The sequence below is a fragment of the Nycticebus coucang genome, chromosome 4 (genome assembly GCF_027406575.1).
Source record: "Nycticebus coucang isolate mNycCou1 chromosome 4, mNycCou1.pri, whole genome shotgun sequence".
NCBI classification, from domain to species: Eukaryota; Metazoa; Chordata; class Mammalia; order Primates; family Lorisidae; genus Nycticebus; species Nycticebus coucang.
The window spans coordinates 99863725-99888711 of record NC_069783.1 but is presented as its reverse complement, the minus strand read 5'-3'; the positions used below and the strand labels follow the sequence as shown (position 1 = coordinate 99888711).

General features: G+C 41.2%; 2 protein-coding genes and 1 long non-coding RNA gene across 9 annotated transcripts in view; 2 read left to right on the top strand and 1 right to left on the bottom strand.

Annotated features, from left to right (window-relative positions):
* Positions 1 to 5844: 5844 nt before the first annotated feature.
* On the bottom strand, positions 5845 to 13226 carry C4H2orf49 (chromosome 4 C2orf49 homolog). Of its 3 annotated transcripts, none has more exons than XM_053589526.1 (5): positions 13069 to 13226; positions 10845 to 11011; positions 8511 to 8637; positions 8262 to 8384; positions 5845 to 6057 (listed from the first exon to the last, which is right to left on the bottom strand). In XM_053589526.1, exons 1-5 carry the CDS (start codon positions 13165 to 13167, stop codon positions 6001 to 6003), a joined length of 573 nt encoding a protein of 190 aa, XP_053445501.1. In that variant the 5' UTR covers positions 13168 to 13226; the 3' UTR covers positions 5845 to 6000. The 3 variants fall into 3 exon arrangements, with proteins under 3 accessions (XP_053445501.1, XP_053445499.1, XP_053445500.1); XM_053589525.1 differs by having other exon boundaries at positions 6041 to 6057; positions 8262 to 8364; positions 13069 to 13209; XM_053589524.1 differs by having other exon boundaries at positions 8262 to 8637; positions 13069 to 13209.
* A 58-nt stretch (positions 13227 to 13284) lies between these two features.
* Positions 13285 to 17643, top strand: LOC128583889 (uncharacterized). The gene is made up of 3 exons (XR_008379577.1): positions 13285 to 13875; positions 15494 to 15579; positions 15678 to 17643. It is a non-coding gene; the product is annotated as an uncharacterized LOC128583889 (long non-coding RNA).
* A 2409-nt stretch (positions 17644 to 20052) lies between these two features.
* TGFBRAP1 (transforming growth factor beta receptor associated protein 1) overlaps positions 20053 to 24987 on the top strand; it is a 68086-nt gene continuing 63151 nt past the window's right edge. Inside the window, exons 1-2 of one of the 5 annotated variants that reach the window (XM_053588919.1) lie at positions 20061 to 20143; positions 21806 to 21852. The gene's annotated coding sequence lies outside the window, so the exon portion shown is untranslated. Of the gene's footprint in view, positions 20144 to 21805; positions 21853 to 24987 lie in introns of those variants that run through there. The other 4 variants (XM_053588923.1, XM_053588920.1, XM_053588922.1 and 1 more) reach the window with 4 other exon arrangements.

Below are 24987 nucleotides of genomic sequence, written 5' to 3'. Positions count from 1 at the left end.
ATTAATGGAATACACAAATCACTTTTGCAGAATTCCAAATAATTGATGTATGAGGTCCACATGGTTCTAGAGAATAACTCCTAACTCCTTAAGTGACTTCCTTCAAAAGAGTACAATATAAAAAGAGGGTAGGGTAACTTCACAGTGGAGAAACCGGACAAAAACTTCAGTCAGATGATCAAGGTTAACCTCACAAGTGATGTTTATAGTACACCCTCAAAATAATTTGATGAAAATGGCAATTTACTTATGTACCCCCCCTCATAGCCCTAATATAATCATGAGAAAAATATTAGAAAAATCCCAATTGAGGGACATTCTCCAAAATACCTGACCAATATTTCTCAAAACTGTCAAGGTCACCAAAAACAAGGCAAGTCCAAGAAAATGTCATAATCAAGAGAAGTCTCCGGAGGCATGAAGACTAAAAATAATAAATGTGGAATCCTGGGTAGGATGCTGGTCCTGGAAAAGGATGTTAGATAAAAATTAGGGAAATGTGAATAAAGTATGGACTTTAGTATTTTGACAAATGTACCATATTACTGTATGGTAATAGGGAAACTGGACATGGGGTATATGAAAACTGTACTATCACAGCAATTTTTCCAGAAAACTGTTAAGTTTAGTTTTTAAAGAATTACATAGCAGGGCAGAATAGACAAAAAGGAAGGCTTGGAGATGATGTTTTTATATTTTATGAAAAAGTTTGTCCTTCACCGTAACTGGTATTTTATAGTCTCCTAGAAGTCTGTTGAAGAAGAAATACTTTAATTCAAACTATTTACCCAAAACTTGGATACTTTTACTAAAGGAAAAAAGATGCTTAGGGTTGTTATATACTTACGTAACTAATCTTTTTAAAGAACCTTTGATGCTTAAATCTGAAAAGACGTAACAGCTCCCAATTGTTCTTAGGATCAAATCCAAAGTCCTTACCACCAAGTCTTATGTTATCTGACTCCTGCCTACCTTCTTTGACTTCATTTTAAACTGATTTTTGTTTTTTTTTTTGGTAGAGATAGAGTCTCACTTTATGGCCCTCGGTAGAGTGCCATGGCCTCACACAGCTCACAGCAACCTCCAACTCCTGGGCTTAAGCGATTCTCTTGGCTCAGCCTCCCGAGCAGCTGGGACTACAGGCGCCCGCCACAACGCCCGGCTATTTTTTGGTTGCAGTTTGGCCGGGGCGGGGTTTGAATCTGCCACCCTTGGTATTTGGGGCCGGCGCCTTACCGACTGAGCCACAGGCGCCGCCCCATTTTAAACTGAGTTTAAGCCACACCAGTCTTTTTGCTCTAAAAACCTAGTAAGCCTTAGGCCTTCCCATTTTGCCCTTGTCTGGTACGTCATATACATTGCTGGGCAGCAAACTATCCCCAACACTTATAATCCCCTTCTATTCACTCGGGATTCTAGGAGTCAGCAATGTGGACTGATCTCACCTAGGACATTTATGCAGGTACAGTCACCTCCCACCAAGACTGGGGATGGGTGACTAGCAGTCCTATGTGTGGCAGTGCTGGCTATGGGATTGGCCACGTATTTCCAGGGGGGCAAAATTGGGCTTTTTGACATGGCTGCATCAGATGTCCAGAAAGTATTCACTTGACCAAAGCCAGTCCATATGCAAGTGGTAGGAAACAGACTCCACTGTTAATGCGAGGAGCAAAACAGAACATGAAGCCGTCTAAAATGGACCACATGTAGAATGTTTTCCTGAAAGCTTTCCATACTTGTCCTTTAGTCCTTCTCCCTTTAAAATGTAATCTCTTCAGAGGTCTTTGCTAACCACTATTTACAGTCACTCCCTTACTCTACCTTCCTCATTTTCCACAAAACCTTGTTTTATTTCTTAATACTACAATTGTCCATTATTATTTCATTGTTCACTTGTCTGTCTTCTTCAGAGTGAACCTGCCTTGTGCACTCCCAAGGGCTAGAATAGTAGGCACTCAACAAATACAGGCAACTGGCTTGGTGCCCGTAGCTCAGTGGTTATGGTGCTGGCCACATACACCGGGGCTGGCAGGTTCGAACCCAGCCTGGGCCTGCTAAACAATGACAACTACAACAAAAAAATAGCTGGGCGTTGTGGCGGGGGCCTGTAGTCCCAGCTACTTGGGAAGCTGTGGCAAAAGAATCACTTAAGCTCAAGAGTTTGAGGTTGCTGTGAGCTGTGATGCCACCGCACTCTACCGAGGGTGACACAGTGAGTTTCTGTCTCAAAAACAAAAGACAAATAGACAATTCACATCTTTATTTTTTATTTTACAATAAGCAAGATAACCAAGTTATTAAACAATTGAAAGAATACCACCACTTCAGTTAGTAAAACATATTTTAGTAAAACCAATCTAAATGGAAGCAACATTTTTTTTAATCTCAGAGAAAAAAAATGAAGAATCCACTTTTTAAGTTCAAAGTAAAAAGTTATCTGTCTTTTCCAAATTAGTTAATTTAGGACTTCAGTCTTTAATATAATAACATTAAGATACTAGTTTAGAAATTAACTTTTTTTTTTTTCCAGATCATCCCAAACTCAAACTATCCTCAACCAAACCTCTGGTTTATGTCATTCTGTTAAGAAAGCTTACTACAGAGGAAGTTCAGAGACTTCTGTTTCCACCCCTCAAAGGATAGTGGCAGTCACCACATCAGGCTCTGTAGCACCAAATATTCAAACACAAGACCACTCTAACCATCCTGCCATTATAGCAGGGGCCCCAGAATGTGGTGGACTACTTATATCATGCCTAATCTCAATCGATCCAGGCAAAGGAGGTTGCACTACACAATAAACAGTACTTTCCAATACAGTTTACTCAAATAAAAACGGATTAAGTCATTATAGAGTACTTTTCCATTTTATTTTTTTATGAATGACAGACCTACTCAAGATAATTTTATTCAGTTTATTTAAATAAGGATAAGGCTACTTAAAAGACTTTTTACATACAAAAATGTACATTACAAGGTTAAATTTTTCTGTACTGAATTACAAAACCTGCACAAGCATTTAATAAAAGAGCACACTTATAAACATTTGACCATGTTGTGTAGCTTCTAAAAATTACTGAAGTTCAACAGTAAATAGAGGAAGCTCTTACATATATATATGATTTGATCTACTGGCAGTTTTACTTAATGTAAGTTTTTAAAAGGTCACATTGCTATCGAATGAGTCTCTAGATCAGTTTTAGAATCTTCTCTCTAAACTTAAGTCAACCAAAATATTTCAAATAACAATCCCAGTTGTGAGGAATCTTAATACTAGCAAATATATTATGGCCTTATAGTAGTAGTTGAACCAACTTTCCAAAGTGCCTGGTAACTGTTTACATTAATAAGGCTATTTGGGAAAACTGTACAGTCTTTATAGCCATTGAGAAGCAATTTAGTACCCTGCCACTGCAGGATCTTGAAACTTTCCAAATTTACACAGCAGTCTATGATCCCTCATATGGAAGAGAATTGGGGGTCAGCCTATTTTCACCTCTCAGTGAATGAGTATGGCTGAGCACAATGACTTGCAAACCTAAAACTGAAGCTTTAGGATCTACACGAATAAGGAAGGAGAATGGAAGTTAAGAAAGTATAGGGAAGTCGAGGGAAAGGAAAACAGGAAACGAAGGAGAGGAAGAAAAGAACAAGGAGCAGGTGGAGCACATGGTAGGAAGAACACGGCAACCAGTAGTAAAGTGCCTATAACTACACCCCACAAGCCACCACTGACTCTGATGCCTTTCATCTGCCTACCCCTAAAATAAGGAAAACTGCCTTTCGTGGAAGATAGAATCAAAAGCAACAATATAAACCAATGTTAGTGAGTAAAGGGTAGTCCAAAGTTGTTCACCATTTAAATCAAGTTCTTCTAACCTTTTAAGCAAACTAAAACAAACAAACAAACAGAAAAAAAACCCTTCAAAACATAAGCCTCCCAGTGCTGCTGCTCCAGATCCCCATCTTTTAGCATGCTGTATTATGTGGAGAAAGATCTTTCAAAACAAGCCACAGTCACATACCTCCGGAAGGCACACCACTCTAAGATGGGAAATTATGTAATACATAGTACGTGGTTTAGTGCTTCTCCACGTTTCAAACTCAAAATAACCTCAATAATATGCTGCTATATGAGCACGGATTCTGACTGTTCATAATATAAACTTCAATTTGAAGCAACAATGTTACACAGTTCAGCTGTTATTACCAACCTACTCTGTAAGTTAAATATACAAATTAAAAATTCATTTTACTGAGTAACTAAAAATAAGTTCCCACTGACTTAAAAATCGTCAAATGGCTAACTCTCTCAACTAAGAGAGAAATGCAGATGGAAGCAGAGGGGACAACTAAATATAAAATATTTGTCATTCTACTCTAAAATCTGCACTTTTAAAATCTCCCTTTACATATATTTACGTACAGGATCACAGATGCCCACCAACATTACATATATCAGCCCTGCAGATAACTACTTAACAGTTTACTATAACAATTTATGCAATGCTTAGTATGTATCAATTACGTCTTATGTGTATAGATTTAGAATGTGAAAAAAAGGCAAGATGGTTAAAAAACTACAGTGCTAAAGTCTTAGAACAGTACTTACCTGCAAGGCTGAATTAATTTTTTGGAAGGCTATTCAAAAGCTGAACTAAAATGTTTAACAAATCAAAAGAAGAGTAAGACTCGTCAAAAACACTGAAAAAGGCAAACCCTAATTTTAAGATCAGTCATCCGAGGGAAAAAAAAGTATCCTTTACTCAGGGCTAAAAATACATTGCAGGAAAACAGAAACTATAACTTACTAATGTTAAGATAAACCCTACTTTCCCAATGACTTCCACTATACAGTTGGGAATAATTATTACCACTTGAACAAAAATAAACAAAAAACCTCACTAAATAATCCTATGTGAGACAGCCCTGTGGGAAGCTTGGGACCTTCATCCAAGCCAGGAGTCCTTTTCTGCGTGTGTGCTCCGCAGTGACTTCTCACTCCAGCAGCTCATCCACTGCCAGCTCTACATCACGGATTTCCCCCTTCTCTGTTACACATCCTAGACTCCCATACATTCTAGAATTCTAACCCCTCACCCCAGTCTTTAAACTTTCTGTCATCAAGTACCACCTCTAACATGATTACTCAGCCTAAAATATTTTTAAATCAACTTCATTCTGAAATAATTAAGCTCCTAGGAGGCAGTAACAGCCAAACTCACAGTGAGACCACAGACTGCTCATGGAAAGACTAGGGAAGAATGCTGCAGGACAAGAACATTCTCAAGGATGGATAAGGTACAGGATTGACCAGTCAACCCATAATATACTGATCTACCAATTCTGTTACGATTTCAAGAAAAGGAGCAATGGCAAGCCTTGATTTCCCACTTGCTTTCTATGGGAAAAGTAATGTAAGCAACTAAAGAACAGCAATTTTATCTGTATATTCTGAATAGTTTTCCAGCAGTACTACAAAGATGCTTTTCTTGGTGAACCTTTGAGGATGAATGTGGCAATAGTTACTAAAATACTGTGACAAACTGTGATATGCTTCTGCTTGGTAAAAGAAATTAATAAAAATAGCAAACTGTAAAATTTTGGAGTTTGTAAAACAATCTCCGATTTCCCCAAAGACTCTAAAAGAGGCTAATGAGAGCAATTCCTACAATTCATTAGATGCTTTATACCAGACTTGCAGCTAATGAATTTGACTAGGGTCAATAGAAATGACATATACTAAGCTGTTAGTTTAAAAAGAAATTCTTCCTAATCAGGGCATGACAAGCAAAAACTAAAAAAAAAAAAGAGAGAAAGAAAAAGAAAGGAGAAGAAAGAGGAAAGGAAAAGAAAGCTTTTATTTTTCTGAACCTATTTTAAACCTCTTAAGAAAATTCCATAATAACCAGGATCTCTGTAAATACTGTCAATATATGTATATGAACTTGTCTGAAAAGCTACAGTTACAGTTATATTTACATGTTTGGAAATTTTCCTTCATGGCCATGTGACATGTTGTATCTTTCTCTTTGCTTCTGGGGGCTTCAGATTATTCTGAAAGACATGAACAGAAATCAATTTATATTTGCAGAAATGTCAGAGAATAACTAAAACTAACATTTTTAAACAACTAAGGTTTACTGTTGATGTTATAATAAAAGATCACTGCTGCCATCTGGTGGAAATATATTTTAGGGGATTAGAGGAGAAAAACAGCTTCTTCCCCTGGCTCCCATTTTTCTAGCTGCTGTGGTTCTCAAATATTTGCATGTTAGAATAACCCAGAACAGGTTAAAAACATGCCTCAGTCTGGGCCTTTTCACAGAACCAATTAAGTCAGAATACAAAGAAGGCAGGAAGTTCAGGCACTGATTTCTTTTTGTTTTAGAAGTTCCTTAGGTGATCTGAACAAGCAGAGATGAAAACTACTGAGTGCTCCAGATCTGCTCCTTCCCTATCCTGCTCATGTTCTCCCTATACTTTGCAATCCAAAGTCAGTGGGAAATGTTAACTTTAGGAGAAAGGATTTTATATGTGAAGGCTGTCCAGAAAACATCCAGCTATGTAATAAAAAAAACACGCAGCTGGATACTTTCTGGAGAAACACATACGTGTATATACATATATACCGCACCTATGAAAGAATATAATCTCTTTGGGTAGAGAAATGCCGTTTAAGAGCCTAAAAAAAAAATCTTCAATTCTTAATCCTTATTAAAATATTTGATTGAGATGTGGCTTATTCTTCTAACTTTTTATCTCATACCTTCTCTCCCACAAAGGTGGCTTTAAAAAAAGTATGGAAGCAGCATGATCTCATAAATGTATGCCTTGGGATCAAACAATCTTGAATGCAAACTGCACTCCGGTCACTTACTCTAGAATACTGGATAAGTTTATTTAAATTTGATAACGTTCTGTTTCCTCATATGTGAAATGGGAAAAACAAGAATGCCTACTCCATAGGGTTGCTGAAAGGGTTCAGTGAAAAGTAAAGAACTCATGGCTGGTCAAGGCTTCCTTTTTCCAGGATCTACTATTTTAAAATGTTCGAACACCTCTGAAATCCCTTTGACTCACAATTAGAAGATAAATAATAAAGCCAACTGCATACTATAGGAATAAGGGCTATAAAACTGTTGGGTATTTAAAAGTAAAATCACATTTCTCAGGAGCCTAGGGAAGGCTCAAACACATATGTTATATATATATGTATTAGTGTATATTAATATATCATATAAATATTAACTATTTCATAAACAGTAAATAAATTGTGCTACTGTATCAAATTTGCCAACATATTAACTCCAAGCATCCAAATAGTTCAATACAGTAGAGCACAGCATAGTTGATTCCCCCATACTTTTTCTATACTTCCGAAGCTACGTACAATGGAGAGGTTGGGGAAGCAAATGGTAAATCTTAAGAAGATTCTGGTGTAGTTTTATAGTAAGCACAAAGAGATGGACTTATGGTCAAGCCCCAAATGCTACTTAATAAATATTTGATCCTGGACAAATAGCATTCTGAGACTTATTAATAAAGGAATAGTTGGGCGGCGCCTGTGGCTCAGCGGGTAGGGCGCCGGTCCCATATGCCGGAGGTGGCAGGTTCAAACCCAGCCCCGGCCAAATTAAAAAAAATAATAATAATAAAATAAAATAAAGGAATAGTTTTCTTTTAATTCTGAGGTAGTCAAGGGAATTAAATGAGAAAAATCCAGGAAAACTACATAACAGACTCTCTCTTCACATTTTAAGCAGAAATAAATTGAATGCCTTTTTTTTCTTTTAGATGGGGTTTCATTCTGTTGCCTGGGCTAGAGTGATGTGGTGTCAAGACAGCTCACCAAAATCTCAAACTCATAGCCTCAAGTGACCCTCCTGCCTCAGCCTCCTGAACAGCTAGAACTTTATGTGCCCGTCACGCCCAACTAATTTTTCTTTCTTTCTTTTTTTTTTTTTTTAAAGAGACGAGGTATTGCTAAGTTGCTCACACTAGTCTCATACATACTCTTGGCCCCAAGCGAACCTCCTGCCTTGACCTCTCATAGTGTGAGGACACTTTTAAAAACAATCTCCATGCATTTTAAAATTCCAGGGTTCACATACCCAAGTAAAGAAATGTAAAAACCAGACATACCATTGAGGGCTTCAAGAACAGCATGTGGCACAACTGACCTCCTCAGGCTCCAGGGAGACTGCTCAGGTTTCGCTCACGCCAGCCACTAACAGCACAGAAAGCAACCCCATACTTACCATGGCCTCTGCTTCTTCTTTAGGAGCAGCTCGCTTTAACTTCACTGGAGTAGTTCCAACAGGGGACAAAGGTGGTGACTTCACAGACCCCAAAGGACTTTTCCTATGCATTAAGTCATGGTTCTGTTTAGTGTCATTATTATTGTGTTCCGTTTTATTGTTCATAGGCAAATTGGAAGACAAAATTAGGGGTGAAACACTTGAAGAGGAATGTGATAATTTTTGAAAGGCATTACTGGTAAAGCTTGCCTGAGGGGGAGGCTTGAGTCGATCATTATCTCCATTCTCTGTCTTTTTCACTTTTATGCTTGTACTTGTAGAATTTCCATCAAATACAATGAGGGGTCTTTTCCTTAATCCATCTACAGCGCTACTCCTGAAAAGAAAGACAAGCACTCTTGAAAAAATACCACCTGGGATGGAAAACCAGTTCACTGGAATTCAAAGTTAAAACAAATAGTAACCAAAAAGACTTATTGATATGACTAACCTACTTTAAGTAGAACTACTGGAAATGCAATTTTCATGTCCACCTTAAATGGAAAAATTTCCTAGGCTTTATTTCAAAGTTTAAAATATTGGGCACATTACAACACTCCTCTGGATCTGGATCTTGGTCTCTCAAAAGATAAAATAATGAATGGTTCAACATTACAAGATGATCTTTTGGATCTTTTCAGTTTTAATACTCTGATTCAAGAATTAAATTGTGAATTTTAAAAACAGAGTCAAAGATTCTTTCCAAAATGATACTGAAGAACAAGGATGGTCATGTCAAGTTTGCATCAAAGAAAAATATAACCAAAATTGAAAGTTTCACTTACTAGAAAAATGTGCCTGGATGTGCTGATCTGGAAAAAAAATACCACCCGAAGAAGCGGCCAAGAAAACTACATTAAAAGGTATATGTAGTATAAACCACAGATTTAGGAAAGTTAACACTATCATAGCCTTTACCAATATGTAACCATCAAGCTAAAATGATGCTTAATCTGAACTGAAATGTCTTCCTGATCAAAGGTGAGAATGTGTGTGTTTATTTTTTGAAAGACAATGAGCACACATGTATTCCACAACTATTCTTCATGCTTGGGGAATGAGCTGAATCATGACATTTTCTTCCTAACTACAGATTAAAAGTAACCTACTCAGAGCTACACATTTCCCCTTACCCTCTTACTCTGTCTTCTCCCACCGTCTCTAGTGCATTGTCTACAACAGTGCCTTACATACAGAAGGCCCTAAAAAAAACGAAGTAACTGATCAATAGTACCTGTGATATAACAGACACAGAAGAGATAATGGGCTCACTCAGGGATCTTGGTATACTTTGTCTACATTAACTAACAAACATCACTGATCAATCAAATGTAATTTTCTTTAAAAAAGGAAACTCATTTTTTTGGTTTTATCAAAAATTTTCTGAAATTAAAAAAAAAAAAATTGTATTTTTGAGCCAGAGTCTCACTTCGTCACCCTTGGTAGAGTGCCATGGCATCATAGATCACAGCAACCTCAAACTCTAGGGCTCAAGCAGTTCTTGTCTCTAGCCTCCTGGGTAGCTGGCACTACAGGTGCCTGCCACAAAGCCCAACTATTTTTAGAGATGAGGTCTCGCTCTGGCTCAGGCTGGTCTTGAACCTGTGAGTTTAGGCAATCCACCCGCCTTGGCTTCCCAGAGTGCTAGAATTACAGGCATGAGCCATTGCACCCGGTCCAAAAAATTTTAAATAGTATATCTGAAGCTAGATGACAGGTTCTTTCGTGTATTATTCAAAGATCTTTAGTCTTACTTGACCTATCTTTTTTCCAAAACTCAGCAAATTCTGTTGGCTCTACCTCCAAAATATATCCAAACTACCAAATTTACTACCTTAGTCAAAGCATTGCTTACCTATATTATAGCACAACCCGTTAATTGGTTTCTCTGCTTCTACCCTGGCACATATGCCCCATTCTGAACACATACCCCTTAAATCATTTCTCAGGATAGTAGTCAGTGATCCTTTTAAAATATACATCTGATACAGTACTCTGATACTCTGTTCAAAACCCTCTAGTAGCTTCTCATCTCAGAGTAAAGCTAAAGTTCCTACAATGGCTTACAAAGCTTTCTGTGATCTGACAATCTCCCCCACTCCCCCCGAACGGATCTCTTTCCTTGCACATTCTCTACTCCAGCCCTGATGGCCACTTAGCTGTTCTGGCATATGACGGGCACACTTCTGATCTAGACTCTTGTATTCTGCCTGGAATGCTTCCTTGCTCTCTACTTCCTACAGTTCTCTCTACTGAAATTTCATTTTCTCGCTTTACTAAAAATCATAAACCTTCTCTCCCTGTTTAACTTTCCTCCTTATCATTTTTACTATATAACATACCATATACTTAATGTTTTTCCTAACAAAAATATTAGCAGATAATTTTGTCAGTTTTTTTATTCATGGCTGTAAGCACAGTGCCTGGCGCTCAACAGATACTGACGAAATGAATAGTTTTTACTTAAGTTTATTTGGGGGAAAATAAAAGCAGAACTGTTTAATCACATAAGAGAAAACGAAAACTAGAACTACTAAAAAGTACCTTTTAGTCTCATTTTTTATCTCATATTGTTCTCTTTTCTTTTCCATCATTTTGCCCCATCTATTCTTTGGCAAATCCCTCTGAGGCAACGGTATTGCATGCTGGACATAAAGGTCAGTAAGATTGTCTTTATTTATTTTTACATCATTTTCAACAGCTATGTTCTTCTGTGGAAAAGAAAACAAAAGTAATTTCAAAACAAGATTTTTCACTTTAATAACTAACCACCCTACCCAACAGGGTAAATTTATTATTACCTAAATAACAAATTATAAAACCATTTTCACAATCACACAGGCTCAAAAGTCCTGTAAGGTACTACAAGAAGTGGTATTATAAGTAGGTTAAGCTCTATTAATATTCATCTTAAAGCCTCATCTTAAAGACAACTTTAAGACATATTTCCTCATTTGTGACAAGGACTGCTGCCAGAACTGCTCAGCTAACACACCATTTCCAGTAACATCATAATAATCTATAAAGGGGACTGAAAAGAAAGGATTGCTTGGAGGAAATAGGCTAAAGAAAGCTAACAAAGATAACGATTACTACATTCTGTCAATAAGCTAGTGCCATGATTAGATCAATGGGCTGGAGGTCTCAGGAGCCTCCGGTAAGTTATTTTGCATGGTTTTCTAATGCAGTGTGCTTCTTAAATTGAGATTAGTTACCAAGATTTCAAACAGCACCAGAGATGAAACTCCAGTGCCCTTCCTGATGACAATAGCACTACATCATTAGAACAGCCTATCCCCCATGTTTCCACTTCCACCTTTCAAGTGGCTTCCACCTCTTTCTCCCTCATTTTCCAGTTTGTTCTTGACATCATGGAAAACATACAGCATAAGCCCAGGGGCAGCCATAGGGACAGACTTTAGATTTGGTAAGGAAAACAAGAATTAAAATGAGATCATTTGGTTCTTCAACTTCAATTCAGAAAGGCTTGAAAACATTTGCATTTAGTACACCTGACAGAACAAACCTATGGCTTCTGATAAATAAGTTCCTTTTCTTTCTTTCTTTTTTTTTTGAAATGGTTAGACTCAAACTTCCAGCACTTAAACTCAAGTGATCCTCCTGCTTTAGCCTCCCCAGTAGCTGCAACTACAGATTCACATCACTGCACCTGGATTTTTTAAATTTAAAAGCACATCTTACTTTTTGATTTTCATCCTGTACTCTTTCAGAGGTAGGAGAAACCCCAGGGAATCTCTTGAACGATATTCCCAGAGGATTCACAGGCCCCTTGCTTTGGGAAGCAATGCCCTAGAGCAGTGGTTCTTACAGTGTGATCCCTGAACCAGAAGCAAAAACAGTTTAAAAAGCAGATTTTCAGGCCACATCCCAGAATTACTGAATAGAAACTCTGGGAAAGAAGGCCAACAATGTGTGTTTTAACAAGTCCTGTAGTGATTCTGACATATTTAAAGTTTGAGAACCACAGGCAAAGATAACTGACATCATTAAAATAATCTATTTAACAAGAAGGATTGAGGAAAGAAGAGAAAAACAGCGTACTCATAGGAAAGCCAAATGGAAAACAAAATATGCCACATAAAACCCCAACAAAACTTTCAGTTGTTCTCTATCATTTTAAACTAAACTTGTCACTTTTTCCTCAAATTTTCCCTACTCTGAGAGGCTACACCAGTTGAATGCAAGTAAGCATTAACATAGAGGTCCAGGAACTCTGAATCCTGGTTGTACCATTTACAGGTGGTGTGACGTTAACCAAATTATTTCATCTCTCTGGGACTCAGATGCACCATCTTAACGAGGTGAAAGAGTCCCTAATGGATGATTTCTCAGATGCTTTCCCGCCCTGTCGGTCCATGATTTCCACTTTTCACGTCTATTCTTCATTTCTTCCCCAGTCCCTCTCTTCCTCGGGCCTTTGTGAACACACACAGGCCGTGGCGGAGGGGGGGGGCGGGGTGGTCGTCTAGGACTCCTCTTTCCAAGCTATTAAGGACCCAGAAAGCTAAGTCCTGTTTCCCAGGAATTCGTGATATTCTAAGGACATCTCGTTTTCGGACAGGGGGCGAGGAGAGGGAGGTAGGGGAGAGCTGCCTGATCGGTGTGTTTGGAGGGTGACACAACCGGGCGAGAGGAATGACGGCGGCGGGAGTGTCTGTCATCACCAAGAGCTATTTAGGGTGAGCTCAGAGCCCGCGCCTCACCCGGGAAGGCCCATCCGCCCGCCCTCCGCTCCGGCGCACCCAACCTGCTCCAAAGTGAGGAGAAGGAATTCCTGAGATAGCAGCTCCGGGTGCAGCAGCAGCTCCGAGTCCGTGCAGCTGCGACCGCCCACGTCCCCCGCCATCGTCGTCGCCAGGAGACCCCGGCCAGCTACCCAAAAGGCCCCGCGAAGGAAGCGTTCCGGAAGTTGTGTAGAATACGTGGAGACTGACGCGTGTCGTCACTCTGAATGCGCCGCGCGTGTGCCTCACCTTTCTGTGCTGGCTTCATTATCAGGGCCTGCCCCTGCGGGCAAGTGCTCGTGGCATCTTGAGAAGAGAAAGGGGTGTCAGACGAAGAAACGAATGGCGTGTGAAGTTTTGTAGGAAGAAAGGGAAGAGCGAAGTTCGCGGATCTGGCCACCATTGCTCACGACTCCTGTGACGTCCAGTGGCAGAGGCCAAAGGGATTTCTGGGGCAGCCTTGAGGGAAAGAATCCGGCGCGCGCGCGCGGGGTCTATAGACGTTACTCTAAATATAGCACTTGTGGCGTTTGAAATTATCTTACTTTCTTTTCTTAACGATTATTTTAATATTTTGTCTCTTGATCGCCCTTTCATATAACGTAAGCCCAGTAAGGCCAGAGACTTTAATTCCTGGTAACCCCTGCGCCCTGAAATAACTCTGAATTAACCTGCTCACAAGTGAGGAATAATAACCAGCTGTGAAACGCCAGCAATAACAGCCAGACGTTTATTAGAATTTTACTGTGCCAGGTACTACATTTTACTTGGATTATCTCATTTTTCAGAATAGCTTTAAAGCATACATTACTACAATGCCTGTTTTTCAGGTGAGCAAACTGAGGTGTAGAAGACATGATTTTCCCAAAGCGAGGTAGTAGCAAAACTAAAATTCAACTACATTTTCTCTGCACTTCTTAATAACTACAATTAAGTAACCATTTTTAGTTAAATTGTTGTAGGTGTCAATTATGGTCTACTGCCATCTCTTTCATGATTCACGGGTTAGATATACACTTCCAAATAGTTTGCACATTTAAAACTTAAACTTGCAGACACGTTCCGAATGTGCTATTGTTTGCATCCTCTGTAATTATAATTTTGTTGGAAATTATTGCAGTGTGTACAGAAATACAAATAACTGAAGATAAACCTTGAAAGAGGGCGGCACCTGTGGCTCAAAGGAGTAGGGTGCCAGCCCCATATGCTGGAGGTGGCGGGTTCAAACCCAACCCGGGCCAAAAAAAAACCTTCAAAGAGTACAAGAAAATAAGTGAGTTGCTGAATCAAAAAGACAAGATAAAGCTAAGAGGCGTTCTGTGTTTTATTCATGATCACTTATAGACATAATACGTTGTGTCTAGATATTAATGTCAGTGCTGAGAGGAAACTTAAAATTTACTCAGTTTTCCTTTTAGTGCCAAGGAAGCTGATCCGAAAGATTAAATGATTTGCCCCAAATTGAACAGTCTTTTCTTTTTTTTTGAGACAAAATCTCACTCTGTCACCCTGGGTAGAGTGTGCCCTGGCATCATAGCTCGCAACAACCTCAAAGTCTTGGGCTCAAGCGATTCTCTTGCCTTAGCCTTCTGTGTAGCTGGGACTACAAGTGCTGGCCACAACATCTGGCTATTTTTAGAGATGGTCTGTAAACCATGAGCTCAGGCAATCCACCGGCCTTGGCCTCTGAGAGTGTTAGGTTACAGGTCTGAGCTACCATGCCTGGCCATGAACAGTCTTAAAACTGAGTTGATACCAACTATTTGAATGTTCTAAGTTGGAGTTAAGTATATTAGCTTCATAATATTAATATTCCATATTCAAAATGTGATTTGATTTTATAACAGTAGTGAAATTAGTGTGATTGTTATTATCCCCATCTCCTTCACTGGGAGGCACATTGTTTTAGTGTCAAAAGCATCTACTTTGAAAGGATCCTGGGCTTGAAACCAGACCTAGTTCAAATTTTATTCTGCTGCAACATGCCCTGGGATGAGTTAGTTTCTCAGCCTCAGTCCCCTCACCAGGGGAATGCTGTGTTAACATTGTCTGTAAGGAATGATCTGAAGAGCAGAGATTATAGAACATAATTGGTGCAGAGTTAAGTGCTTAAGAGCCAATAGTTTCTAGAAAGTTTTTGGTCATAGGAGACAGTGGAGAAGGGGAGAAGGGGCAGGCTTTGGAGTGGCCCAGAGATGGGTTAGAACCCTGGCCCCTGTAATCACCTAGGACATAATGCTGTTTCTCCTCCAGCTGTAGCTTCTGCATCCCTGACATGGAAATGACAATGCCAGTATTGGGAGGATTGCAATTAAAGTATGTAAAATGCCTCTTTTCTCTACCTGGAGATTTGTTGTCGATTGATTATCATCAAAGGAGACAGGTGGCAGGATGGTGTTGCAAGGGGAAATAAAACTTGAGTTTAACAGTCTGAAAATGTGATTACAGGTGCTTGCTGTGCTTTCTCCCTGTGATTTTCTGAACCAATAACCTGAAGCCTCAAGCTCTTCATATGCAAAAATGTTTTGTATCAGGTAAGATCTATCTTTTCTTTCCTCCTAGTACTTCCCATTTTAAAACTAACACTACCTCCTGGCTTAAAACTAAGTCTGTTTTATTTATATTATTTTAGGTGCATCTGATGCATTTATCTCAGGATAGAAGGAGTGTCCCCTGAGATAACAACAACAAAAATCGAGATAAAGAGAGGAGGAACTAGAATGAGATTCATATGCTGTCCCTGCCTACTCCTTCCAGGGCAGAATGTGGAATGGAGCCTTGGAGAATTTGCAGTCTGTTCTCATTTTAGTCAGAGTTTCTGACTTAGGAGGTTGATGGGGCGGCCCTTAAATTTGCATTTCTAACAAATTCTGGGGTGATGTTTCAAATAGGTCCAAGCAGAGAGGCTACTTCATAGAGATTTCTGCCACTGCATACAAAGGAAGCCATAGACATCCCCAACCCTCAAACTCCAAACCAAAACACTGAAAACTGACCAGAGTGGACAAAGAGTATTTCAGAATTTCTGTGGGAATCAGTGACTCAAAGACCTGACATCCCAGCCCTCATCTTGGCATCTTGGAAATCATCCCAGTCTGGATTTAGTTCTGGGGGAAGGGAGAAAGGTTCCCGTTGATAAGATTATTGTCACTGCAGCTAAATGGAGGCATTAAGTAGAAATGAGTCTCAGTTACACAAAAAAAAATTCTATTTGTCACATATTTTAGTTTGTAAACTGAAACTCATTCCTACTACAGTATTATCTGTGAGCATTACATAGTAACCATAAGGTACTCATCATTTTAAGCTAAGTATTATGAAGAGTCTCACTTTACTCAAAGATTGTGAGATTTTATTCATTAACATTTTTATTTAGTGGCTATAGTTGTCAAGGACAAAGCTGGGGGAACTAGCAAACATTGCCTTGCCTGGCATTATAACCTCACTAGGTGGTAAGTTCCTCTAGGGCAGGGTCAATACATTTCCTTTGACTCTCTCACCTAGTCACTAGCATACACGGTGCTTGTGCTTAGTAGGTGCTCAGTAAATGTTTGTGGAATGAATATATTATGAATAAAATATATGCTGAGGATTTGGGGTGCTAATTCTTGTGTAATATTTAAAATATGTCACATATATTATATCAATTGTTAGAAATATACCTGAGTATAAATATACTTAAGGAGCCTCAAAATGAAGATAACTGTTTAACACTTTGCATTTTAGACCTGTATTTTTAGCTATTTAGAAGATAATTGCTTTTTTTAAATTGTTATTTCCTATTCTTTTTATAATCAGATAATAGTGAAGATGCATTTAAACTGCTAGCTTTCACGTAAACCCATTGACTTGGTTATTTCAGGCTGATGTAACAAAATGCCATAGACTCGGTTGCTTATCAACAACAGAAGCTTATTTTTCATGGGCCTAGATGCTGGGAAGTCCAAGATCAAGGTATCGGTAGATTCAGTGACTCGTGAGGGCTCATTTGTAATAGGTGGTACATTGTAGCTGGCTCTTCACATGGTGCAAGGGGCAAACAGCCTCCCTTGGGCTTTTTTATTAGGGCCCTAATCCTATTCCTGAGGGCTCCATCCTCATCCTCATGACCTCATCACCTACTAAAAGGCCCTCTTTCACATAGCATCACTCTGAGGATTAAGTTTTAACATATGAATTTTGCCAAGGACCCAAATATTCAAATGATAGCACTCATAGGTCACTTCTTTCATCTTTGGAGTCTCAGCCCCCAGCACAATGCCTACCACATAGGGCAAGAATATTGTGTGTGCTGAATGAATTCAAATGAATAAAATTTTCCCAATCCTCAGATACTTCCTAATTTAGCTCCACTGTCACCAAACCTTTGCAGCACATTTATCATTATTATTATTAGACAGAGTCTTACTTTCTTGCCCTCAGTAGAGTGCTGTGGTGTCATAGCTCATAGCAACCTCAAACTCTTGGGCTCAAACTATCCTCTTGCCTCAGCCTCCCAAATGGCTGGAACTATAGGCACCCTCCACAATGCCTGGCTAGTTTGTATTAGAACCAGGGTCTGGCTGTTGCTGAGGCTGGTCTTGAACTCCTGAGCTCAAGCAATCTACCTTCCTTGGCCTCCTGAGTGTTAGGTTTACGGGCGTAAGCCCTGGCCTCCCAAGGGATATTTAATATATAATAAGTTGAAATTTCAAAGTTTAATGCCTTTGAAAACCATAGGACTTTGATAGGTCTTCTTAAACATAGTAGAAACAACACAAGAAATTTAGAATTGGCGGTGCCTGTGGCTCAAGGAGTAGGGCGCCGGTCCCATATGCCGGAGGTGGCGGGTTCAAACCCAGCCCCGGCCAAAAGAAAAAAAAAAAAAAAAAAAAGAAATTTAGAATTAACCCATGCAGAAATTTACACATTTTTTTAGTGCAGGCATTTACATATAGGTCCTGTCACTTAAGACTTAGACTTCTCTGCAAGTTTCACAAAGAGCAGACATTTATAGATGGAATAACATGCACATGTAAACCTTGCCATTGTAAAAATCTTAAGGTAAATCTTCTCATAAAGAATTATTTAAAATATTAAAATATTTTATAAAAATTATTTAAAATAATTTAAATTTTTTAAATCGCTTTTTTGCTAGTATACATTTTCACTCTTAGATCATCTAGAGTGGAACACAAAGGTTGTTCCATAAACTGTTCAATCAATAGAACCTAATTTGATAATAAAAAAATCACTGTGTTGTTGAATTCTGAATTCTCTGAATTGTGTTTCTCATTTGCATGGGATTTGGGACAAGTCATTACCTCGTCCTCAGTCAACTCATCTGTAAAATCGAGAATTAAGTTACCCTTGGTCTTCAAGGTATGGAAGGCATATATGAGATCAACACCATAAAGCACTTAGCAACTAGTCTTGTGCAGCTCTCTGTACTGTTGTGTTGTAGAACACTAAAATAGAAAAGCAAAAATGTGGATTCTCAACTGGGTAAAATGAGACTGGATTTCCTCTGGGGCTGTCCGTCCTCCCACTCCAAGTCCCCCCACTGGCTACTGTTTGCCTTTGCAGCTCAGTTGCTAGTTGGAGCTCTGCCCTGCTGGAAAACAGGTCCCCTACCTGGAGACTGAGCCAGTGACACCAAGGCCCAGCTGAAGCACTTTCTGGGGGTGGGACATAAGTGTAACCATGAAATCACACTAGGGAAAAGGGCAAAGAACTTGCCGGCCGTTCTTTTTTGTTGCTATTTGTTTTGTTTTTTGAGACAGGATCTCTGTCGTGGGAACCCACACGCTGGCTTGCCATCATTGCTCACTGCAGCCTCAAACTCCTGGGACTTAAGTGATCTTTCTGCCTCTGCCTCCCCAGTAGCTGGGACGAAGGCTGGGCGCCACCATGACTTGCTAATTTTAAAGTTTTTTGTTTTGTTTTGTTTTGCAGTTTGGTCAGGGCCGGGTTTGAACCCACCACTTCTGGTATATGGGTCTGGCACTCTACTCCTTGAGGTCTGCTATGTTGCTCAGGCTGGTCTGAAATTCCTGGGCTCAAACAGACTTTGTGCCTCCGAAGATTGATTCTTGATAGTTCTTTAACTTGTTTTGGCCTATTTTTTTTTTTTTTAACATCGTGGAAATAGAAGACCACGGAGCAGAGTCGGTATTTGCCTTCAAGTTTGGGATGACATCTTTTTTTTACAATTCTGAGGTTGGCTGGAAGAAAGCTGAGGCCAAAGGCCCCTAGCCCGTTCTAAAGTCAGTGCAAATCATTGGTAACACTTGGCTTTACTTTACTAATAATTGAGGACTGCCAACTCTGGAGGGGGCTTTCCAATTCTTTGATCGTGAATTGGATTTTGACTATATATGGAAGAGGGGTTCCTGGATTCATGATAACTTTTGGTTCTTCAATGTGTCTCGACCCAAAGTAATAGCTATTGACGGACTTTCCTAAAAGGAGCGGGTGAAACAGTCCCAGGACTCCCTCCTTAAATGAGAGCAGGGTGCAAATGCATTCCCGCCCTCGACCCCGTTCAGTGCCCCGGCCGGAGGCGAGCGGGGTGACCTGGGGGATGGGCTGTTCCTTCCCCGCGGCCGGCTCAGCTCCACCTGGAGCGCCCGGAACCCTCGCTGTCCGGTGGCAGCGGGGCCCGGCGTTCCTCAGGATCCGCTCATTCATTCATTCCGCAGGTACCGCCCGAGCGCCTGCCCTGACCAGCGCCCGGGCCGCCAGAAAGGACTAGGTACCTTAACCCCGCGGCGCTCGCCGGGGCCGGGCGGCGTTCCCGGGGTTTTGCCCGAATGAGCGCCTCGCACCCCCGGGCCGCCCGGCGAGGCAGGCCCTGTTGGGGCCTCGGTGCACAGAGGACAGCCCTGGGACCCAGAGCGGGTCCGCCTCGACCCGGGCCCGGCGCGGGGCGGGCAGGGCCAACAGGCCGGCGGGCGGCGCGGGGACGGTCGCGCTCCCGCCCTCGCCGGCGCCGGGCGGCCGCCCCACGTGACGGGAAGCGGCGACGGCGGGGCCGGGCCAGCCCAGGAGCCGCGGGCCGGAGCGGGGCGGCGGGGCCCCAGGCCGCGGGGCGGCGCGGGACGGCGGGCGCGGGCGCCGGTGAGTGCCGAGGCGGTGGCCTGGCGGGGCGCGGGGCGCGGGGCACGGACCGGGTGACTGGAGAGCGTGAGGCAGGCGGCAGGGCCGGCGGAGGGGCGAGCCAGTGCGTGTGCGCTGGGGCAGGTGTAGTGGGGGCAGGAAGGCGGGGGGCAGGGCAAGTGTCTGTACAGGTGTGCGGGCGCGACTTGAAGGCAGGTACACATCGTGGGCGCCGGCCTGCTTGCTTGCTGGGGGGAGCAAGTAAGTGTTCACGTTGTGTGGGGTGGGGCGGTGTGTGAGAGTGTGTATGTTGTGATGTGTGAGAGTGTGTGTGTGTTCAGGGCAGGGGAAGATCGGAGACCTCATCCTCGATTTGGGTTTTCTGGGGACGTGACCCAGAAAGCTTCAGTTCGGGGCTCCTTGCGCCCCTCCTCCCCCCAGAATGGAGCGGTCTGGGCTCTGTAAGTGAGGTTTCCCCAAGCTCTTTGCATTTGAGACCTCAAATTCACATCACACTCAGGCCTGAATTGTCACCCTGTCACTAGGCAGTCGTTTGTCTGGGAGGAAGGAAGAGGCCTGTGCAGGAGTTTCTGACCCCTGTTTTTGACAGCAGGTCAAGGGTTGCAAGCTGCCACCGCCAAGGGATTTTTCCTTTCCAGTGCTTACTGAAGGTGCAGGTGGAAATTGGTTTGCTTGCTTCCCTGTGTTATGTTTGGATGACTTTAAAGACTGAAGCTGTCCACTTGTCTGCACCTGCTCATTGCTTCCATGGAAGGGCTGTTGGGCGATCCTCAGCAAGCTTCCCCCAGGTTGTCTGGGCCCTACTTGACTGCAGGAAGTGGGGGATTATGGATAACACAGTGCATCTTTATGAAAATGGACTGTATTGGAATCTAATCACTGATGAAGTGCTTGTGTTTCATGAGTGCATGGTCTATCAAGAAGAAAGGAAGTTGTGGCCATGGTTGTGGGTGCAGGTTAAGACATTGAGAAGGAGTGCAAGGATTCTACTATGTTGAGAGCTGGTTTGCCTGGAGTCAGAACCAACTAAAGTATTGGAGGGGCTGTGATGCTCACTGTCCCTTGTTGTGGGCATGCTTCTTCTCTCTGTTGGTCTGTTGGAACCTGGCAGACAACTGAAGGCTTGCATATTCATGGTCAGATAGGAAGGAACATTTGGCCAGCTGCTTCCTTTTCTTTTTCCTTTCATTTCTGCCAGCCACACAGCCTCAACAGTCATTGCAGCAGCCTCTGGTATATTGGTGAAATGCAGTCTAGAGTCTGGGGTGTTAGAAAGACCATTGACTAGAATCTGCTGAAACCTGTCACAACTACCCTTTCCCAAGTCCAGGGAAACAGCACTCTATGGTGGTCATGAATGTGGGGCTGTGGGTTCATATCCTTCCTTGCCACTTCCTGTGACTTCCTTGGGCAATTTGCAAGACATTCTGAATTTTGCTTCCTCAATCAAAACAGGGATAATATTAGAAAAAGGTACATGAATTCTAATAAGAAATCTTGCCTGGAATGCATTTGACACAGGACCTGGCATTCAGTGGGTGATCAATAAATTATTGTTAATAAATATCAATGAGTATGTAGGGCAGCTCCCCCTCAGCTCTGAAAATCTAGGGTTTTATGCTCTGAGTTAATTGTTAATCCAGTGAATGTGTTGCTCTGCAGTTAGACGTGCTGTGGATTCTGAATTCTGATTTGCTGTACGTATCAAGGTATGTATTCTGTAATCAAACTGGGTGAGAGGTGTTGTGGGAGTAGTACTCATAGCCTTCATTCACTCTGCCATTTCTCTCCCACTCATGATTGTGAGTGGCATCCTTTGGTCCTAGGGTTGAGGTCAGAGCTTGTTCACCACTGTAGCTTCCTGGGATGGATTCAGCCCCACCCTAAATCTTCCACAGGCAGGAATTTGTAAGGAGCCTATTCTTCATTTAGCCCGCTCCAGTGAGGCATTTAAAAGCATATAGCTCCCTATTTAAAAATGCTATATTTTTTTAGGCCTGCTTTGCAGTTATCCTTTCTGTTAAGAAGAAACAAATGAAGTTATTATGGTTTATTCCTTCATGTTGATATTAAAAATTTGTGATCTTTAAAGAAAACTCCAGGAAATTTTACTTAATGGGTTAAGTGCCTTTATCTTGGGCTGAATCCAGTCCTCATTAGAAATACATTAAAATAATCATTTCTGGCAGCCAGGTGTTTGGGTAATGTGGAATAATTTGGCCCATACTTTAATTCATCCCGGTGGCAAAAAAAAAAAAAAAACCATAGCTACCAAGTGAATTTAGAAGTACTGCTAACAGCTTAACGTGGGGTTGAGATTGAGTGCTTCATGAAAAATAAATTATGACATCTTGCAGATGATTGGACATCAAGATTGTTCCTTGATAGTCAGGAACATTAAAGATTTGAGTACATTAAGTATTGAGTACATTAAAGATTTGAGTACATTAAAGATTTAAGAAAAATAATGTATGTAAAAGAGGACAGCTGATCACTGTGGAGTCCTGTAGGCAGCTGATAGTTCTTTGTGTCTGTTTGAAGGTTCAGTATTGAGGAAATGTTATGAAATAAATGCCGTATTCTCATTCTCCACTTTCCCACCTGTCCTTTCCCTTCCCAAATTCCTTATAAAGTTTTAACTGTTGATGTGACTTTTATAGGATGTATATTATGTATACGTACCCTCTATAAGCATACATATATATATATATACATACACCATATACAGTAGGACCTCCATAGTTGACTACCCCCCTACATTGACCTAATTTCCATAGACTGGACATGCACCACATATACTGCATGGAAGTTTCTTATGTTGACCAGTTTGTTACAGTCCCTTGGCGGTCAACTTACAGAGGTTCTACTATGTATTATATAGAGTATGTAATGGATGTATACACTTTTTTTGTGTGTACATCTGTATATCTATATGTATTTAAATAATTTTGATTAGTATTGCCCAGGAAAAGGTTACCAACTATGAATAGTTAAGTATAGGTATACACCAGGATAGTAGTAAGGTGACAAGTTAGGCATTAGACCTTAGCTGTCCTTTTTCTTGTTCTTTTTTTAGATACTCTTACAGGCCATTTGAACAGGTTCATTGTGCTCTAACTAGTCTTTTGCTATCGCTGTCCTGTGAGTGCAAAAGATAACATGACATGGTTGTTAATTTTCAAAAAGGGAGAAAGTTGTCTTTGATACAAACAGTAAATTTGTTGATTCCTGGCAAATTTCAAGACAGCATCACTCAGTAGATAGCCCAGGGACTTGGAGAACATGGAGTCAACAGGAAGAACAGTTATGTCATGTAGACCTGTCTCCTGTTTTGATAGGATTACTAGGTTAGTGGAGAAATGGGTTAAACATACAATTCTGTATCTGAATTTCAGCAGAGCAGGTAAAATAACAAGATTCCTCTTATTGACTCACAGTGGGGAAGCAAGGGCCTGGTGACGACAGGATCCCCTCAGGAGGAGCTGGCAGCAGGGTGGTCATCTTAAAGCACCACAGTGGCCTCATGCTCGTGTTGCTGCTTTGTCCAGGAGGGCTGAATTCCAAGAGAGGATCTGAAATCACACTTAGTGGGAATAATATGGCCTTGGAGTCAGAAACAGAAACTGGGGTCAAAGCCCTGTTCCATCACCTTGCAGCCATGTTACCTTGAGCAAGCCACAGACCATCCCTCTGTCTCCATAATAACATCTACCTCTCAGAGTCACTGTGACAATGAAAGGACATCATATATCAAGTGCCCAGTGTCTGACCAAAACCAGGGCTTCAGCTCTCATAAGGACATGGTCGGGGCATTGCCCAGGCCTGCGTCCAGCCTTTGTCCCTGTAGCCAGTGTGGCATCTAGTTAAGGGCATGTGTCCTGGAGCTGCCTGCTTGGGTTGAATCCCAGCTCGCCACTTAAAGCCATGGTTATTCCACTGTTTTAGAACTTCATTTCGTCCCTCTTTGCCCAGAAGTAGCTGGAGAATAGTATAGAAGAGAATATTTCCCAGGCCAAATTCCTATTTTACGGAGGAGCCCAGAGGCTCTAGGTGACTTGCCCCAGATCATCTGGAAATGGCCAAGCCATGACAGGAACTCAGGATTCCCAGATTGATTATTGGGCACATCAGCTGTGCACTACACCCATGCTTACCTTGGTCCTTATGGAGGGACTCCACTCCTCCCTACCTGAGCATCCCCGTCAGAGCCTCTGCCCTGCCTGCTTCTCCCAGAGCTCACGTTCTGTCCAGTTCTACAAGCAGCAAGAGTCAGCTCACCTTCATCCCAGTCCCCTCTGAGCTCTAGAGAATATTAGGGAGAATATGAGAATATTTCAAGTGAGCAAAAGCCCCAAATTCTCCTCTTAGAAATGCATTTTTAGGAGGAAAAACTTAATTTATAGGTATTCATACCTGTAATTTTAACCTAGAATACTAAATGGGAGAAAAATCACCTCCCAAAATGACTCAGTGTGAAGGATCATAAAATTGCTCTAAGAGCCATCTGTTAGCCCGCTGGGAGTTGAGTTGCACCTTAGCCCCTTTGCTTTGTGATGTTCCAGTCATTCTGACCATCTCCTTTTCTGTTAGAGAAGGACATCTCCAGGTCTTTCTCATCTTTTTTGATTACTCAAGGTAATTATCCAATAAAACATTAAAATACATTTTAATTTTAACTTTGAAGTTAATTTGGGCTTACTGAAGAGTTGAAAAACAGTAGAGTTCAAGAACACCCTTTACCCAGCTTCCCTTTTTGTTAACATATAATCATAGTACAAAATTAAAATGAATAAAGTAATGTTAGTACAGTGCTATTAACCAAACTGCACTCAGTGTTTGGATTT

What these genes read in the sequence shown, in the direction of transcription:
- C4H2orf49 (XM_053589524.1), bottom strand. Translation starts at nt 13,167, where the DNA reads ATGGCGGGGGACGTGGGCGGTCGCAGCTGCACGGACTCGGAGCTGCTG. An exon ending in TTCTCCTCACTTTGGAGCAG is followed by an intron (nt 11,012 to 13,068) that starts GTTGGGTGCGCC and finishes TCTTTTCCACAG; the next exon opens with AAGAACATAGCTGTTGAAAA. An exon ending in AAGAAGAAGCAGAGGCCATG is followed by an intron (nt 6,058 to 8,261) that starts GTAAGTATGGGG and finishes CATGTCTTTCAG; the next exon opens with AATAATCTGAAGCCCCCAGA.